This window comes from Equus caballus, chromosome 7 (genome assembly GCF_041296265.1).
Source record: "Equus caballus isolate H_3958 breed thoroughbred chromosome 7, TB-T2T, whole genome shotgun sequence".
In the NCBI taxonomy this organism is placed as follows: Eukaryota; Metazoa; Chordata; class Mammalia; order Perissodactyla; family Equidae; genus Equus; species Equus caballus.
This window is the reverse complement of record NC_091690.1, coordinates 32,733,065-32,751,001: the sequence shown is the minus strand read 5'-3', so window position 1 is coordinate 32,751,001 and position 17,937 is coordinate 32,733,065. Positions and strand designations below refer to the sequence as shown.

Sequence of the window (17,937 nt, the reverse complement as noted above, 5' to 3'; positions counted from 1 at the left end):
ACATCAGAATGGCTATAATTGAGAAGACAAGAAATAACAAGCATTGGAGAGGATGTTGAGAAAAGGGAACCATCACACACTGCTGGTAGGAATTTTAACTGGTGCAGCCACTATAGAAAAAAATATGAAGAGTCCTCAAAAAATTAACAATAGAACTATCATATGATCCAGCTATTCCACTTCTCAGTATATATCCAAAGAACATGAAAATATGAATGTGTAAAGATATATGCATCTCTATGTTCATTACAGCATTATTCACAATAGCAAGACTTAGAAACAAACTAAGTGCCCATTGACGTATGAATGGATAAAGATGTGGTACACATATGTGACAGAATACTAGTCAACCATAAAAAAGACGAAATCTTGCCATTTGCAACAACATGGATGGATCTTGATATTACGCTAAGCAAAATAAATCACATAGAGAAATCAAACAGTATATGATTTCACTAATAAGTTGGAGATAAAAACTACAACAACAATGACAATAAGCAAACACATAAACACATAGACCAGAGGCAAAGAGGGCAGGGAGGAGGGTGAAGGAGAAAGAGGTCATATATATAAGTTGATGGATGGCAATTAGTATTTGGGTGGGGAATATCATGTAGTCTATACAGAAATCAAAATATAATGACATTCACCTGAAATTTACATAATGTTTTAAACTAATGTTACCTTAACGGAAAAAAAAGAAATATGGAAATATTTAGGAATAGAGAAAAACTGTGCTTCAATGATCAGAGGTATTATAAAACATAATGATTGAATCAAAACCAGGTATCAAAATTGTAATTCCAGTTTAGAGAAGATGCAGCAACAAGTAACATTGTGTTGAGTTCCATAATATTGGGTTAGAGTATCTTATTTCACCTTCCTGGATAAGCATTGTTCCTGCAAATCTGGATAGACCTGAGTCTGAAGATGGAAGTTGGGCTGTCTCATATAAGTAAAGTGGAGAGTGAATAAGTAGTTGACTACAAAGTAGTCTTTGCATGTATATATTCATAGTACAATTATTTTTGGATTTGTCTTTCTATAAATAGGTCACAGTAATAGGAAGTTGCCGTGATTTGGAAGTTTTTCAGCCTTTGTTTTCTTTGAATATTTCTGTTCTTTTCTCATTCTCTTTTACAACTTGAGTTTCTATAATCTAGATATTGATCCACTTGATAGTGTCCAATAAGGCTCTTAAGTTTTACTCATCATTTTTCTTTCTTTTCTTTGTTTTGCCTCTCTGATTGAACAATTTTCAGTGAACTTTTTTCAAATTCAATGATCCTTTCTTGTGTTAGATACTGTTTTCTGTTGAGCCCCTCTACTAAATTTTTGAGTTCAGTTTTTGTATTCTTCAGCGCCATGGTCCCTATTTACTATTTTTAAGTTTTCTGTCTCTTTGTTGACATTTTCACTTGGTTGTTGTATTGTTCTCTGAGTGCAACGAGCATCAATATGATAGTTGATTTGAGTTCTCTCTCAAGTAAATCACTTATTTCCATTGCATTATGGTCACTTTGTGGAGATCTCTCTTGTTCCTTTTTAGAAAATATTTTGGTGTGTCTTTTTTGTCATGAACTTTGCATTGGTGTCTGCACATTAGACAAGACAGCCAAATGTCCTAATATTCATGGAATGACCTTGTGCTGGATCAGACCCCCAACAGCAACCCTGGCTAGAGACTCTGGAGGCCTCTCAACTTTGTGTTAGTCCAAACCGCTTTCTTTGTTGTTAGTGGCTCCCCGAGGCATCCAGAGTGTACCAGGTCCCATCAGTGCTCTAAAATAAGCAAGACTAAAACCAGTTCCTCAGGCAGCCCCGATGTAAGTTGGGTCGTTTGTGCCTGGTGTACCTTTCTCTTTCACTAGGGAGAAGCTGGAAGAAAGGAGTTTTCAACTGCCAGCTCTGTGCAGAGTCAGGAGGTGGGACTATGATGACTTCCAGTCCAACCACCATCTTGGTTCTGCCTCACACTAGGCAGATAAAATATGATGTATCTTGTGTCCTTCAGCTTTCTGAGATAGGCTATCCTATAGCCAGTCTTCTGGACATCCCCTCAAAATGTTGGGTCATTAGACATATGGTGCAACTCTTTTCTTTCCCAGGGAGAAGCTAGGAAATGAATGGCTTTGTTCCAATCAGAAGGTGCTGTGCAAGGATATGTATTAAGACCACAGGATGTCTTCAGTTTGTCTAACAATTTCAAAATGATGGGTTCATGCTTGAACTGAATACAAAATCCCCTTAACTAATATCTGGATTTATTACAAAGGGAATCTGTACATGAATCATTTTTGAATCAGTGTGTTTATGAGAGTAGGAGAGTCTAGGGCTTCCTCTTGTGCCATATTGCTGAAGAGGAAATTTGAGTTTAGTTTTAGCTCTTCCTTGGGGTATGTATAATCCCTACAGTGAAGGGGAAAGGTAGGTAAAATTTTGGGTCCCTAAGGAACTAAAGACAGGTTGTAATCCTGTATGTAATCACAGTCCCCTAGTGCCCTATTACACCTAGAAACTGTTCCTGGGGGAAGAGACTGAGCAAGTTTTTGCTCCATTTATGACTGAGTGTATTATATCATTACACCCACATTCAATCTTGTGTCTTTCCAAGAAGCAAAAATGATAATGATAAAGATTTTTTATTTTTGTCTGCTGCTTGAGAGGACTGAAAGTCATAATCATAAATTGTAATCTGTAGTTCTGAAAGATTTCCAGGGTAAGTCAGAAATAAAGTGTGGGCTGCATCCTTTTAGAATCAAGGGAACCAAACCCAAGAGCCTGAAGCTAGCCTTCCAGGACCACAGGAGTAAAACAACGAAAAGGAAGCACCAAGTTTTTATGGCCTAAGAAGGGTGAATTTTTGAATTCCATTTATGTTAAGGTGATTCTTTTTGAGATGGAAGATCAAGGATCTAAACATGCTACTTTCTTTCCCGTTTTTGCAGTCCTGAGACTCAAGTGAAATTGGTAAAAGTATTTCTCCAGGGGGCGCAGGGGTGATCCAGAAAGATAGGGAGTCTCAAGGGATGCCTTATATCAGTCAGTAAGTTCCCTCTCCATGGATGGAACACTCATCCTACTAGATTTATGATTTTTACTCTGTTGAATGGGGAAATAACTTAACCTCTCTTAGACTCTGGTCCTGTAGTTTTGGATTAGAAAGATTGCTTTCACTTTTACCCCATCAAGTTTAACCTGTGTTAGAGGGCAGCACCAGGTATCTAGGGTTGTTGCCTCCAATTTTACTGGAGGAGAGGATTCAAGTGAATGAAGAAATGTTGACACAAGAGAAGGATGATTATGACCAAGTAGAAACTTCTCCCCTTTCCTTTGGTTTTCCCAACAGTCATTATTGTATGGAAGCAGAAGCCTGCATGCTCTAGGCCAAGTTTTGGTGTACTTTGATTTATTTAGTTTGTAAATATTCTGATAAGGGAAAGTCTTTCTAACTCATTCTCATGACAATGGTAAAGCAAATTCTGTGGCTCAATGTTGAACTATTCTCATACCCTCCACTCTTGTGATAGGAGATATTGTGAGAGGCATTGATTTGTTCTCTATGTGACTTTTTCCTCTTGTGCCCACAGCTTCCTTTAGAGAAGAATGGCTTCTGGAAATCGTTCCTTCATGACAGAATTCACTCTATTGGGATTAACAGATCAACCATATCTTCAACTTCCCCTGTTCTTCCTGTTTCTAGTAATGTATATATTCACTGCATTGGGAAACTTGGGTATGATGATTTTAATTGGGCTGAATTCAAACCTACACACCCCAATGTACTTTTTCCTTTTTAATTTGTCCTTCATAGATTTCTTTTATTCATCTGTTTTTACACCCAAAATGCTAGTTAACTTCATATCTAAGGAGAATATTATCTCCTACATGGGGTGCATGACACAGCTTTACTTTTTCTGCTTTTTTGGTATTTCTGAATGCTATGTGCTGACATCAATGGCCTATGATCGCTATGTGGCCATCCGTAAACCACTTTTGTATAGCGTTGTCATGTCCCATAAAGTGTGTTCCAGCCTTATGCTTGGTTCATACTTGATGGCATTTTCTGGTGCCATGGCCCACATTGGATGTATGCTGACACTGACGTTCTGTGATGCAAATACCATCAACCATTATTTCTGTGACATCTTCCCTCTGCTCCAGCTCTCGTGCACGAGCACCTACGTCAATGAGCTGGAAGTTTTCATTGTGGTGGGCATCAATGTCATTGTGCCCAGTGTCACCATTTTTGTCTCTTATGGTTTCATCCTCTCCAGCATCCTTCACATCAGTTCCACAGAGGGCAGGTCCAAAGCATTCGGTACCTGCAGTTCCCACATAATTGCCATTTCTATCTTCTTTGGATCAGGTGCATTTATGTATCTCAAGCCATCTTCTGCTGCATCTATGAATGAAGGAAAAATATCTTCTGTCTTTTATACCAATACGGTTCCCTTGATGAATCCGTTAATTTATAGCCTGAGAAATAAAGATGTTAAACTTGCTCTGAGAAAGACTCAGGATAAAGTTTTGATCAGATTCAGTATCTGTCTTTGCACGTAGTTACAGGACAGAGAGATTCTGTATGTTTGATTAAAATATTTTTAGCGGATGCATTTTTATCCTACCATTCCTTTAAGATGTTAAAGCAAATTTGAGTCTTCTCTCATAGTTTATAAAGTAGATCTTTTTTTTCTCCTCACCATTTCCATAATATCCTCTCCACCTTTCTTCCTGTTTAGTAATGACATTAAGTAAGAATAAATTGTTTCCTTTTTTTTTCATTGTGACTTTGAACTTCATTTTTCTGTAGAAAAAGATGAAAGGTATTCAATTTATCAAAATTACGTCACACTAGAGCAACATTGTATCATTGAGAGTGTGCTTATCTGTGTCATTGGGGGTGTGCTTATCTGCTGCTTTCTATTAGAAGCATGGATCAGGGGCCGGCCCTGTGGCTGAGTGGTTAAGTTTATGCGCTCTGCTTCTGTGTCCCAGAGCTTTGCCGGTTCGGATCCTGGGCAGGGACATGGCACTGCTCATTAGGCCATGTTGAGGCGGAACCCCACATACCACAACTAGAAGGACCCACAACTAAAATATACAGCTATGTACTAGGGGGATTTGGGGAGAAAAAGCAGAAAAAAAAGAAGATTGGCAACAGTTGTTAGCTCAGGTGCCAATCGTTAAAAGAAAACAAAAGAAGCATGAATCAGATACTCTGTTTCTAATTCTTTCTTTCTATTCCCCAACTGGCAAGAATACGTCTTCTTTAAATGCCAGGGATTGAAGATTCTGTAAACACTATCAAATATAATCCATTTTGTTACCCTAGACATTATGTATCATTCTTCTTTTAGAAAAGAGTTGTCTTTTTTATCTTTGTACAGTCAAATCAGCACATAAATGGTTGTCAATATATATTATTGTATGGATAGGAAAGTGAAACTCGGAGTGGTTAATTATTTAAAGTCACACAGCTTCAGAAACAAAAAATAAAAAATCATATCCTTTCGTTTTCAAGTAAACTACTCTTCGTAGTATACTTTGTGTCTGCTTTATTCTATTACTTTTGTTTCAGTAATCACAGAATGTTAGAAAACATTGCTAATTTGAAAGTTGATTTTGCTTTGTTCCAGAATGATACATGAATTTCTCCCAGGGTGGGCATCACTTTTTTTTGTTTTTTGTTTAGGAAAACAGTTTAAGAGTTCTTTTTGTTGGGAAAGTGGAGGCCTTTGGGCTAGTATATTTGGCAGATTATTGGATCAAATAAAGAGGTTAATTTTTCTGCAAAAATGTTCGTTATTCAGAGAACAGGGCATGGGAGAGAAAGGAGCTCAGAAACATGTCATTCAGTAGGACTCAACAGACACCTAAATAATAAATAAGAGGTCTCTGTGTGGGGAGTGGTCTTTAAGGTTAGAAACCACATTTCAATCTGAATTTCTATCTTGTTCTATAGAGTATTGTAAATATATCCCCTGATCTTTAAACTTTGAAAAAACTATGATACGCAACATCTGTACATCAGTAGTGTTCTGGTGAATGAATGTAGAAAACTTGTAGCCACATTTGGGGAGCCAGGTAGAGAGAAGGCAGCAGCTACAGCAGATAAAATAGTGAGGGGTAATTGGAACTCAAGTTAAAAGAAGGAATTTAGAAGGGAAAATCAACAATAATGAAAGTCTTTGCCTATGACTCTCCTTTCTGGAAGATCCTAGAAATATTACGTAAATCACGGAATTTCTCTAGATAATGAAAGCATAATTTATTTGATATTAAAAAAGTTAAACAATAGGGCTGGAGGAGCTTGGAACAATTAAATCACTCCTGTTTTTGTTGACTTCCATATGCTACTCTCATATGGATTTTTGAGGGACAAAACCCTCAAATTACAGCTGGTAAAGCAATGGCAACTAAAGGAAACATTTGGTGAATAAACTAAATTGTGAGAATATCTTTTCTGGAAAGGATGTTTTATTATTACCTTTTTGGAAAATAAGGCCAAAACAAGTTACTCTAAAAAATCTCAATTTGATGTATCAAGTAACAATTAAATATTGTCTAAGATGCCTTTAATAGTATTAACTATTAATGCTTTTCCTGGTCTCCACTCAATATTTAGCTATTTTCAAATATAGTATAACTGGTTTCTTGGCTTCTTTGTTTGTCTTTTAGTTGTTTGACACCCCTTAATCTTTGTATTAGGGTTTTAATTGATCACACTTATTCTATCTCCTGACTGAAACGTCAACATGCTTCATTTTAACTTTACAAGTTCTGCTTATAGAAAATAGTTGATATTGGTTGGAGTATTCCTTTATTTATTTATTAATTACTTATTTATTTTTGGTGAGGATAGTTGACCCTGAGCTAACATCCGTTGCCAATATTCCTTTCACTTGAAGAAGATTGTCACTGAGACAACATCTGTGCCAATCTTCCTCTATTTTTATTGTAGGCTCCACAGCATGGCTTGATAAGCAGTGTGTAGGTCTGCACCTGGGATCTGAAACTGCAAATCCCAGGCCACTGATGCAGAGCATGTGAACTTCCTATGCCACTGGGCCAGCCCCATATTATTTTTTGGTTTTCTCTTACTTGCTCTTCCTCTTGAAAAGGTAGTCTTCCTTATTGAAATAAATATGTGGATACCAGTAAAGAAATAAATAGTATCTGTGCTATTTAGAATTCTTTGTATACCTTGCAGAGCTGCGCCCACTCTATTATATATTTTATCACAACATGAAGTGTCCCAAAGAGTGGCTTACATCTGCTCACTAATCTTTCATTTCATGAGCCTCAACATTCAAATGAAATATCTTTCATTTACAGAGAAGATAAATTTTCTTTAAAATTAATTGCTGTCTTCAGTTAACTAGAAAAAGTTAAGAAAAATAGATTAAATACAGTTTGTAATAATTAAGACTGATAACATTTTAAAAGAGGCAACCTAGCTGATAGTTTAAGCAAATTAAGCACTTTTTAATCAGCAATAAGCACTATGTGTCCACCTTTTAAAATTTTTTCAAAAGGTAAGGAATCAATTCAAGATATTTTATATGCACAGTATATTTATCCTTGGTAGGTTTTTTCTTTTGTGTTATGTGAATGGCATTCACATGTTATGAGGCTAATTATGATTCCGCTAAAACTGTCGCAGCTGAGAGTGAAGCAGGTGAGTGTCGGTTTGGCCTGTGCCTGTACAGAGCTGCTTCTAAGTCAGAATGAAATCTTCAAGTTTCTGGGCTTAACAGAAAGCAGTCCTCCTAGTTAAGGCCCAGAAAAAAAGTTCTTTGATTACAGCCTGAATTTGTGTAATGTAAACTTTCTCTGAGGGAGCTGCTGTTGTTGCTTAGGATCAGATTTGGAATGAGCATGATCAGGGTGCACCGTGGTTCAGGACTCATGATAACTAGAAGCATAGGGGTCTTGAGTTCTATATCTCTTTCATTTCTGGACCCCAAACTTTATTGAATCATATTCCCCACTCCTATTTACACTGCCTCCTTCCACAGACACACACACATGCACACACACAGTGAGTTCGTGTCTTATATTTTATAAAATCCTTGCCTAACATCAATTACATGGTATTCAATCCACTTTTCATCTTTGCCAGAACAATCAGGTAGGTTGTTCCTGGTTGCAGCCTCCAAAGAGGCAGGGCTGTGAAGAAAGTACTCTCTGAATCTGACCAGAGAATATGGCTATTGCTTCACTCATTCATTTTCTTATGTTAAAAAAAAATACTTTTCTTTTCTTTTTTTTTTAACCTGTTAAGTCCCTGGCAATGTGTGGCAATGTGATGTATATGAAAAACAAAAATGGCAGTGTAAGAGACTGATATAATGGTAGATTTTCAAAGGGAACATAATAGAATTACATCCTGTATGTGGATAGATTCTAAAATTGGTCCTATAATGTCACATTACTCCTGAAAATTGCCTATGTCAGCAAATGTCCATGCTGGGTACAGATATGGTATTTTTCCCAAAGCATGGGAGACAGTTGATTTTTCTCTCAAAGATTAGGAATTTCACTGTGTATTCCTCTGAGCACCAGATGAAGTAGTTGGTTTACATGCAGAATTTGTCACATAAATATCCACTACAGACAGTAGAGTCTCAGTGAGTGTGGGAAGACTTAAATTCTGAGACAGAGACTCCCAGCATCTCAGTGAGTGGGAGGGGTGGTGAAATCATCTGGGGTGTTTAAAGTCTTTCTGTGACATCAAGTTGAAAAGATCCACGTAAAAAATCGAGACACGCACAGGATTTTACCTTAACTCTTAGGATGAGTGTTGTGTTGCAGTTTTCTCTGCACTGTCACACCTATCCCTCTACGTGTTCCTCAGGGAAGAACTGAGCGGTACATGAGGAAGGGGATCTTAAGTCCCATCTCATAGATGATGAAATTAATGCTCAGTGATGTTCGTGCTTTGTTTCAAATCACAATTTATAAATTATTGAGCTGAAACTAGAACTTGGGTGTTTTAATTCTAAACCTGTTAGCATTTTCAAAAATATATTATTATGCAAATTCCCCATACTGTGAAAAATCAGTGAAATTTGAACAATCGTTCAAGTGAATGAAAAAGTCTTAAAACCCAAATAAGAGCAAAATACTCAAATAAGAAAAGTGTCCAGAACGTTTCTTTCAAATTCACATTTGACAGATCTATTGCCTAATTTTGAATGTGTGAATAGATTCTTATTTGATACAGGCCTAAATGAGAAATGGAAACACATAAGGGTAGTCTATAGTAATCAGTATTATTAGATGTTTACTAAGTCTCAGGTTCAGCAGTAAGTTCTCACATTCAATATCTTATTTAATGTTCACATCCAAGAAATTTCATAGGCACAAATACAGACATACCTCAGAGATATTGCAGGTTCAGTTTCAGATCATTTCAGTAAAGCAAATAATACAATAAGGGGAGTAACACAAATTTTTTGGTTTCCCAGGGCACTTAAAAGTAATGTTTACAGTATACCGTAGTCTATCAAGTGTGCAATAGTATTATGTCTAAAAAAGAACAATGTAACATACTTTAATTTGAAAATGCTTTATGGGTCGGCCCCGTGGCACAGCAGTTAAGTTCACACATTCCACTTCTCAGCAGCCTGGGGTCCACCGGTTCGGATCCCGGGTGTGGACATTGCACTGCTTAACAAAAAGCCATGCTGTGGTAGGCGTCCCACATATAAAACAGAGAAAGATGGGCATGGATATTAGCTCAAGGCCAGTCTTCCTCAGCAAAAACAGGAGGATTGGCAGTAGTTATTTCAGAGCTAATCTTCCACCAAAAAAATAAAAATAAAAAAATAATAAAAAACTAAAAATGCTTTGCTGCTAAAAAATAATAACCATCCTCTGAGCCTTCAGTAAGTAGTAATCTTTTCACTGGTGGAGGGTCTTGCTTTGATTTTGATGGTTTCTGATTGATCAGGGTAGTGATGCTAAAAGTTGGGGTGGCTGTGCCAAATTCTTATAAAAAGACACTGACGAAGTTTACCCCATTGATTAATTTTTCCAGTCATGAATGATTTCTGTGTTGCATGTGGTGCTGTTTGATACCATTTTACCCGCAGTAGAACTTCTTTGAAAATTGGAATCAGTCCTCTTAAACATGTTACTGCTTTATCAATAAGTTTTTGTAATATTCCAGATTGTTTGTTGTCATTTAAACACCCTTCACAGCATCTTCACCAGGAGTAGATTCCATCTGAAGAAACCACTTTCTTTTCTCTTTCGTAAGAAGGAAACCCTCATTCATTAAATTTTTATCATGAGATTGTGGCAATTCAGTGAGATCTTCAGGATCCACTTCTAATTCTAGTTTGCCTGCTACTTCCACCACATATGCAGTTACGTCCTCCACTGAAGTCTTGAACCGCTCAAAGTCATACTTGAGGGCTGGAATCAACTTCTTCCAAATGCCTGTTAATGTTGATATTTTGAACTTTCCCCATGAATCATGACTGTTCTTAATGGCATCCTATGGTGAATCCTTTCCAGAAGGTTTTCATCTTACTTTTCCCAGATCCATCAGAGGAATCACTATCTATGGCAACTATAGTCTTATGAAATGTATTTCTTAAATAGTAAGAGTTGAAAATCGAAAGTAAGCCATGATCCATGGTTTGCAGAATGAATGGTGTGTTAGCAGGCATGAAAAGAATAATCGCATTGTGCATTTCCATCAGAGCTCATTGGTGGCTATGTGCATTGACAATAAGCAGTGATATTTTGAAAGGAATTCTTTTTTTCTGAGCAGTGTTTCCTAGCAGTGGGCATTAAAATATTCATTAAGATATGTTGTAAACAGATATGCTGTCATCTCTGCTTTGTTTTCCCACCTATAGAGAAGAAGCAGGGTAAATTTAGCAAAATTCTTAAAGGTCCTAGGATTTTCAGAAAGGCAAGAGAGCACTGGCTTCCACTTCAAGTCATCAACTGCCTTAGCCCCTAAGAAGAGAGTCTACCTGTCCTTTGAAGCTTTGAAGCCAGGCATTGAATTCTTCTCTCTGGCTATGAAAGTCCTCGATGGTGTCTTCTTCCAATGTAAGGCTGTTTCATCTACATTGAAAATCTGCTCCTTGGTATAGCCACATTCATTGATTATTTTAACTAGATCTCCTGGATAACTTGCTGTAGCTTCTACAGCAGCATTTCAGTGCTTCACCTTACACTTTTATGTTATGGAGATGGCTTCTTTCTTTAAACTTCATCACAACCTCTCCTAACTTCAAACCTTTCTTCTGCAGCTTCCTCACCTCTCTTAGCCTGCATAAAATTTCAGAGAATTAGAGCTTTGCCTTGGATTAGGCTTTGGCTTAAGGGAATGTTGCTGCCCATTTGATCTTCTATCCAGGCCACTAAAACTTTCTCCACATCAGAAATTAGGCTGTTTCACTTTCTTATCATTTGTATGTTCACTAGAGTAGCACTTTTAATTTCCTTCAAGAAGTTTTCCTTTGCATTCACAGCTTGGCTAATTTTTTGGCACAAGAGAACTAGCTTTCAGCCAATCTCAGCTTTCAACACATCTTATTCGCTAAGCTTAATCATTTCTAGCCTTTGATTTAAAATGAGTGACTTGTGACTCTTTCTTAACACTAAAAGGAATGTAGTGTTATTAAGTGGCCTGATTTCAATATTTTTGTATCTCGGAAAAGGAAGGCCCAAGGAGAGGGAGAGAGACGGGAGATGAATGGTTGATGGCAGAGTCAGTACACACACAATACTTATTGATTAAGTTCACTATCTTTTATGGGAATGTTTTGTAGGGCCCAATATTACAATACAACATTACAATAGTAACATGAAAAATCACTGATCACAGGTCACCATAACAAATATAATAATAATAAAAAACGTTTGAATTATTGTGACACAGATGTGTCACAGAGACACAACATGAGCAAATGCTGTTAAAAAGAAATGATGATCATAGACTTGCTCTACACAGGGGTGCCACAAACCTTTAATTTGTAAAAATCACAATTATCTGTGAAGCACAATACAGCAAAACACAATAAAATGAGTATGCCTGTATGATTAGCTCATTGTGGTAGAGATTGCTGTCTGTTCACCTATTATTCCAGAGCATACATTTCCTAGTCTTTCTTGCAATGAGGCACAGCATGTGTTCGAATTCTAGACATGATGGACACCATTCCAGTGTACTTTTAATTCCACTCAAAGAACTCCTTTTAGCATCTCTTGTAAGGGAGTTCTACTGGGGATGAATTCCCTAAGTTTTTGGTTGTTAGGGAAATTCTTTGTATTGCCTTCATTTCTGAAGAACAGCTTTGCTATCTATAGAATTTTTGGTTGACAGTTTTTTTCTTTCAATATTTTGAATATATCCTGTATTGCCTTTATTTCTGAGGAACAGCTTTGCTATTATAGAATTTGGAGTTGACAGTTTTTTTCTTTCAATATTTTGAATATATCCTCCCATTCTCTCTCACCTTGAAAATTTTCTGTGGAGAAATCTGAGCATTGTCTCATGGGGGTTCCCTTAATTGTAACTTGTCTCTTTTTTCTTGCTACTTTCAATATTCTTTCTTTGACTTTTGACGATTTAATTATAATGTGTCTTGATATAACCCTGTTTGACCTCAATCTATTTGAGGTCTTTTGGGCTCATGGATCTGGATGTCCATTTCTTTCCCAAGGTTTGGGAAGTTTTCATCTATTATTGCTTTTAATATACTTTATGTCCCTTTCTCATTCTCTTTTCCTTCTGGCATTCCCATAATGTAGATATTGTTTCTTTTGATTGTGTCCATAATTCTTATAGGCTTTTTTAACCCATCTTTATTCTTTTTTGTTTCTTTGTTTCTCTGCTTCAATAATTTCAAATATTCTGTTTCCTAGAATACTGTTTCTTTCTCCCGCATGGTCAAGTCTTCTGTTGAAGCTCTATATTGAATTATTCCGTTCAGTTCAGTCATTGTATTTTTCAGCTCTAGAATTTTCATGTGTTTTGTTTTTAAGGTTTCTTTTACTTTGTTGAGCATCTCATTGCTTTTTTTTATATGCTGTTTTGTAATTTTATTTAGTTTTCTGACTGTGTGTTCTTGTATTTCATTAAACTTCTTTAAGAGGATTATTCTGAATTATTTGTCTTACACTTCATAGATCTCCATTTCTTTAGGGTCAATTATTGTAGCTTTATTAGTTATTTTTGGTGGTGTCATGTTTGCACGATTTTTTGTGATCCTTGATTGCTTACATTGATGTCTGTGCAGTAGAATAAAAGTCTCCTTTTCCAGATTTTACAGGTTTGCTTTGGCAGACACAGTTATTCACAATTCCACTCAGTTTGGGGTTCTAGATGTCCCAGCTGGTAATGTCCTTGGGCAAGTAGGCTTGCTACTATGGTCTATTTTGGGATGAGGGCACTGCCTGAGCAATGAGGTTGTGTTGGGGTGGGTGCTTCTGGCTGAGAAGAGATGGATAGGACTGCTGGCTCAGTCCCTGCCAAAGAGAGATTATAGGATGACTTCTGCAGCTTCTTGGGTTCTCTGGTCAGGCTTTTTAGGTGATGGGTACTGGGTACTATACTTAGCAGTAGGTGGAACTATGAATAAGCTCAGTTGTCCTGGCGGGGCAACAGAACAGGCTCCAAAGCCTGAACAGCTTGTTGCTTGGTACCCAAATCAGGAAAGACTATGCACTGAATTCTCTGGTCAGATGGGGGGTCTCTGGTTTTGCTCTGCAGACAGACAAAGCCATGGGCTGTGCTCTCCCTTCAAGTGCCACTGTAAGCAGGGCTGTAGGATGGACTATGAAGATTCCTGTGTTCTCTGGTTAGGTTTGCTGGTTTGAGCAGGTTGATGGCTGTATTCAGCTGTGGGTCGGGCTACAAATTAGTCTCCTCATCCAGGAGGGAACCCCATATAGACCACAAAGCTGGCAAGGCTGTTGTTTGGGGATAAAATTAGGCAGATCTGTGCACCAAACTCTTTGGCCAAATGAGGTCACTGGCTTGTCTCCATAGGCTGAGCATTTTGCTCAAGTGCTGCTGGGCCAAGCAGTTTCCTTGGTGCTTCAGCCAGGTTTCCTGGTTGGGCAGGGCCAAGAGTTGTGCCCAGCAATGGATGGGAATATAGATTAGCTCCCATGCCTGAATGGAGTGGGAGAATCAGCTCTAAGGACCAAAAGGCTATTTTTTTGTAGCATTGACTCAAGCCAACCTGTGCTCCAAGTTCCCTGGTCTAACAGGCCATGGTCTTTGCTCTGTTGATGATCACTTCTGTCTCCTGGGCTCTCTGCTTGAGTATTTTTTGGCTATAACTTTCCAGGTGTTCTAGCCAGATGTTCTGTTTGACAGGGCCAAGAGCTACACTTACTTATGAGCAGGATTATGATTTAACTCCCCTGCCTGGGCAGAGTGCAGACCAGGTTCCAGGCATTTTGTTTGAAGCTACAAATCAAACAGATCTGCACTCCCCCAATTTCGCTGTCCATACTGTACTGTCTTTGCTCTGCAGATGAGCATAGCTGCTGATTGGGATTACTACTTGGGCACTGAAGGGAGTAATTCAGACTGCCAACATCCAAGTGCTGGTTATTGCATGTCCCTCCCCGCTTCTCTATCGCAATCAGATACCCACTGGTAAAGCCCACAGATTCCACTGAATACCTTCTTTTTCTTTTATATAAGTTCTATAGAAATTTTCTTTGGGGTTACCATGAGGCTTATACAAAATATTTTATAGTTATAACAATCTCTCTTAAGTTGTTAACAAATTTATTTGCTTATAAAATCTCTATGCTTTTATTTTCCTCTATACTTTACTATTTTTATCACAATTACATCCATTTGTATTCTGTATCATTACATATTTTAGTTATAGTTATTTTTAATATTTTTATCTTTTGATTTTTATTAGCACTGAAAGACAGTTACCCATCACAATTACAATTATATAGTATTCTGTACTTTTATATGTGTTTACTTTTATCAACTCATTTTATGCTTTGCTAAGCTAATATGTTATTGTTTAGTATCCCTCTATTTTCAACTGAAGCAGTCCCTTTAGCTGTTTTGGAAGGCAAGTGTAACAAAGATGAAGTCCTTTAGTTTTCTTTTTTTTGTCTAAAATAATCCTTATTTATCCATTTTTGCAGGACAGTTTTGCCAGTTATGATAGTTTTGGTTGACCATTTTTTCCCCACACTTTGAATATATCATCCCACTCTTTTCTGGCCTGCAAAATTTCTGCTGAAAAATCCACTGACATTCTCATGGTGGTTCCATTTGAGTAATAAGTTGCTTTTCTTTTGCTGCTTTAGAAATTGTCTTTGATTTTGGTAATTTCTTTATAATGTGTCTCACTGTGGATTTCTTTGGGGTGATCTTATCTAGAATCTGTTTTTTTTTAATTGGCATCTGAGCCAACAACTGTTGCCAATCTTCTTTTTTTTCTGCTTTTTCTCCCCAAATCCCCCCAGTTCATAGTTGTATATTTCAGTTGTGAGTCCTTCTAGTTGTGGCATGAGGGATGCCACCTCAGCATGGCCTGATGAGCAGTGCCATGTCTGTGCCCAGAATCTGAAGCAGTGAAACCCTGGGCCACCAAAATGGAGTGTGCGAACCCAACCACTGGGCCATGGGGCTGGCCCCTAGAATCTATTTTGCTTCCTGGATCTGTATGTCCATTTCCTTCCACAGATTTGGGAATTGCTCAGTTTTTGTTCTTTGAATAAGCTTTCTGTTCCATTCTCACTCCCTTCTCTATTGGGACTCTTAACGTGAATATAGTGATCCACCATCATGTCCAATGAGTCCTTTAGGCTTTCTTCACTATTTTTTATTTTTTTATATAGTGCTCCTCCTACTGAATAATTTTCAATGAACCTTCTTCAAATTATATGAGTCTTTCTTTTGTTTGATCTAGTCTGCTGTTGATCCACTCTAGTGATTTTTTTCCTTTCAATTGTATTCTTCAGATCCATAAACTTTGTTTTAATATTTTAAGCTTTCTGTCCATTTGTTGAAATTTGCACTTTGTTCATATATTTTTCTCTGACTACAATGGGCATTTTTATGACAGTTAATTAAAATTTTCTGTCAAGGAAATTATATATTTCATATCAATAGGGTCTGTTTGTGGAGATTTAAGAATTACATTTTAGAAATTATTTCCCTATTTCTTCATTTTTCTTGATCCTTTGTGATGTTGCCTGCACATTATACAAAACACCTGTTCTAATATTCATATTGTATTGGGGAATACTCACACCTGTAAGTCTGGCCAGAGACTGTGAGGGCCTCTCAACCTTTGTATTAGTCCAATCTTTTTTTTTTTATTCTTAGTGCCCCTGAGACATGCAGAGCACACAAGACCCCATTATTGCCCAAAACAAGTAGACTGAAACCAGTTCCTCAGGCAGGCTAAGTTAGGTCATTGCATGCATGGTGTAACTTTTCCCCTGATATTGGAATAAAGTGGAATAAGTAAGGAGAAGTGGGAAGAAATATGTTGTTAAGTGCTAGCTCTCTTCTGAGCCAGGGGGAGAAATGTGGTGACCTCCATCCCAAACCACCATAATGGTTCTCTCTCACCTTGGGCAGCTAAAGTATCCCATGTCCTGTGTCCCATCAGCTTTCTGAGACAGGCCATAAGAAGCCAGTCTTCTGGACAGTCCCAAGAAAATTTGGATCATTGGATGAATTGTGCGCCCACATCTCTCCCCAAGGAGAAGCTAGAATTGGGGAGTATTGTGCCATTTGTCAGTATTTGTGCAAGGATATGTATTATGCAAGAGGCTATCTTAAATTTCCCTAACAGCTTAAATTTTATGAGTTTCATGCTTAAATTGGGTGCAAGACCCTCTTAACTTATATCTGGGTATCTTACAAAAGGAATATGTACATGAATTATTTTTAAATCAGTGTGTTTATGAAGGGTAGAAGAGTCTAGGATCTCCTCTTTTGCCATCTTCCAGAATGGAAAATGGAGTCTTCCTTGAGGTATGTATAATCTCTCCAGTGAAGAGAAAGCTAAAGTAAAAAAGAAAAAAACAGTCTCTAAGGAACCAAAGAAAGATTATGGCTTGCGTGTAAATAAACCTCCCTTAGTTCCCCTAAAAACTATCCCTTCAGGAAGAGACTGAGCAAGCTTCTATCCTGTTTATAACTGAGTACAATATATTATTAAACTCACATTAAATCTTCTGTGACTTACCAAGTGGCAAAAATTATAAGAATAAAACTTTACTTTTCTCTGTTTCTTGAGGAGGCTGAAGTCATAATCAGAAATTCTGATTTGTAGTTCTGAAAGATTTCTGGTGCATACCCAAAATTAAATGTGGGATGCATCTTCTTAGAATTAAATGAACCAAAGCCTCAGAGTCTGAAATTGCCCTTGTGGAACAAATTGCAGAAATTGCCCTATCAGAACAGTTATAAGGAAGCACCAAAATTTTCTGGCCTATGGCGGGTGAGTTTCTGAATTCCATTTATATTAACCCCCTGGATGTTTGAGATGAAAGTCCAAGCATCTAAGACATGCCACTTTCTTTACCATTTTTGAGTCCTGATATTCATGTAAAATTGGCAGCAGAATCTGTTAAGAGTGTGCAGGGAAAATTCAGAGACCTTATTGGGCTCAAAGAATGCATTATATCAGTCAGTTCCATCACAGTACTCTGACTCTTCTACATTTATAACTTTCACTCTGTGGCTTGAAGCAGTAACTTAGCCTCCCTTAGGCTCTACTCCCTTAGTTTTGGATTAGAAACAATGTTTTACTTCCCACCTCAACAAGTCTAATGTGCATTTAGAGGCCAGCATCAGGTAGTTACTGTCGCTGTCTCCAATTTCACTGGTGATGAGAGGGTTCAAGTAAATGAGAAATATTGACATGAGAGAAGGACCATTCTGTCCCAGCTCATATTTCTTCTTATCCT

At 37.5% G+C, this 17,937-nt stretch overlaps 1 protein-coding gene across 1 annotated transcript; it reads left to right on the top strand.

The window, feature by feature from the left end:
• The first annotated feature begins 3,606 nt into the window (after nucleotides 1-3,606).
• OR8B1Z (olfactory receptor family 8 subfamily B member 1Z) lies at nucleotides 3,607-4,563 on the top strand. Its single transcript, NM_001391541.1, has one exon. The coding sequence runs from the start codon at nucleotides 3,607-3,609 to the stop codon at nucleotides 4,561-4,563; it is 957 nt and encodes a 318-aa protein (NP_001378470.1).
• Nucleotides 4,564-17,937: the final 13,374 nt, after the last annotated feature.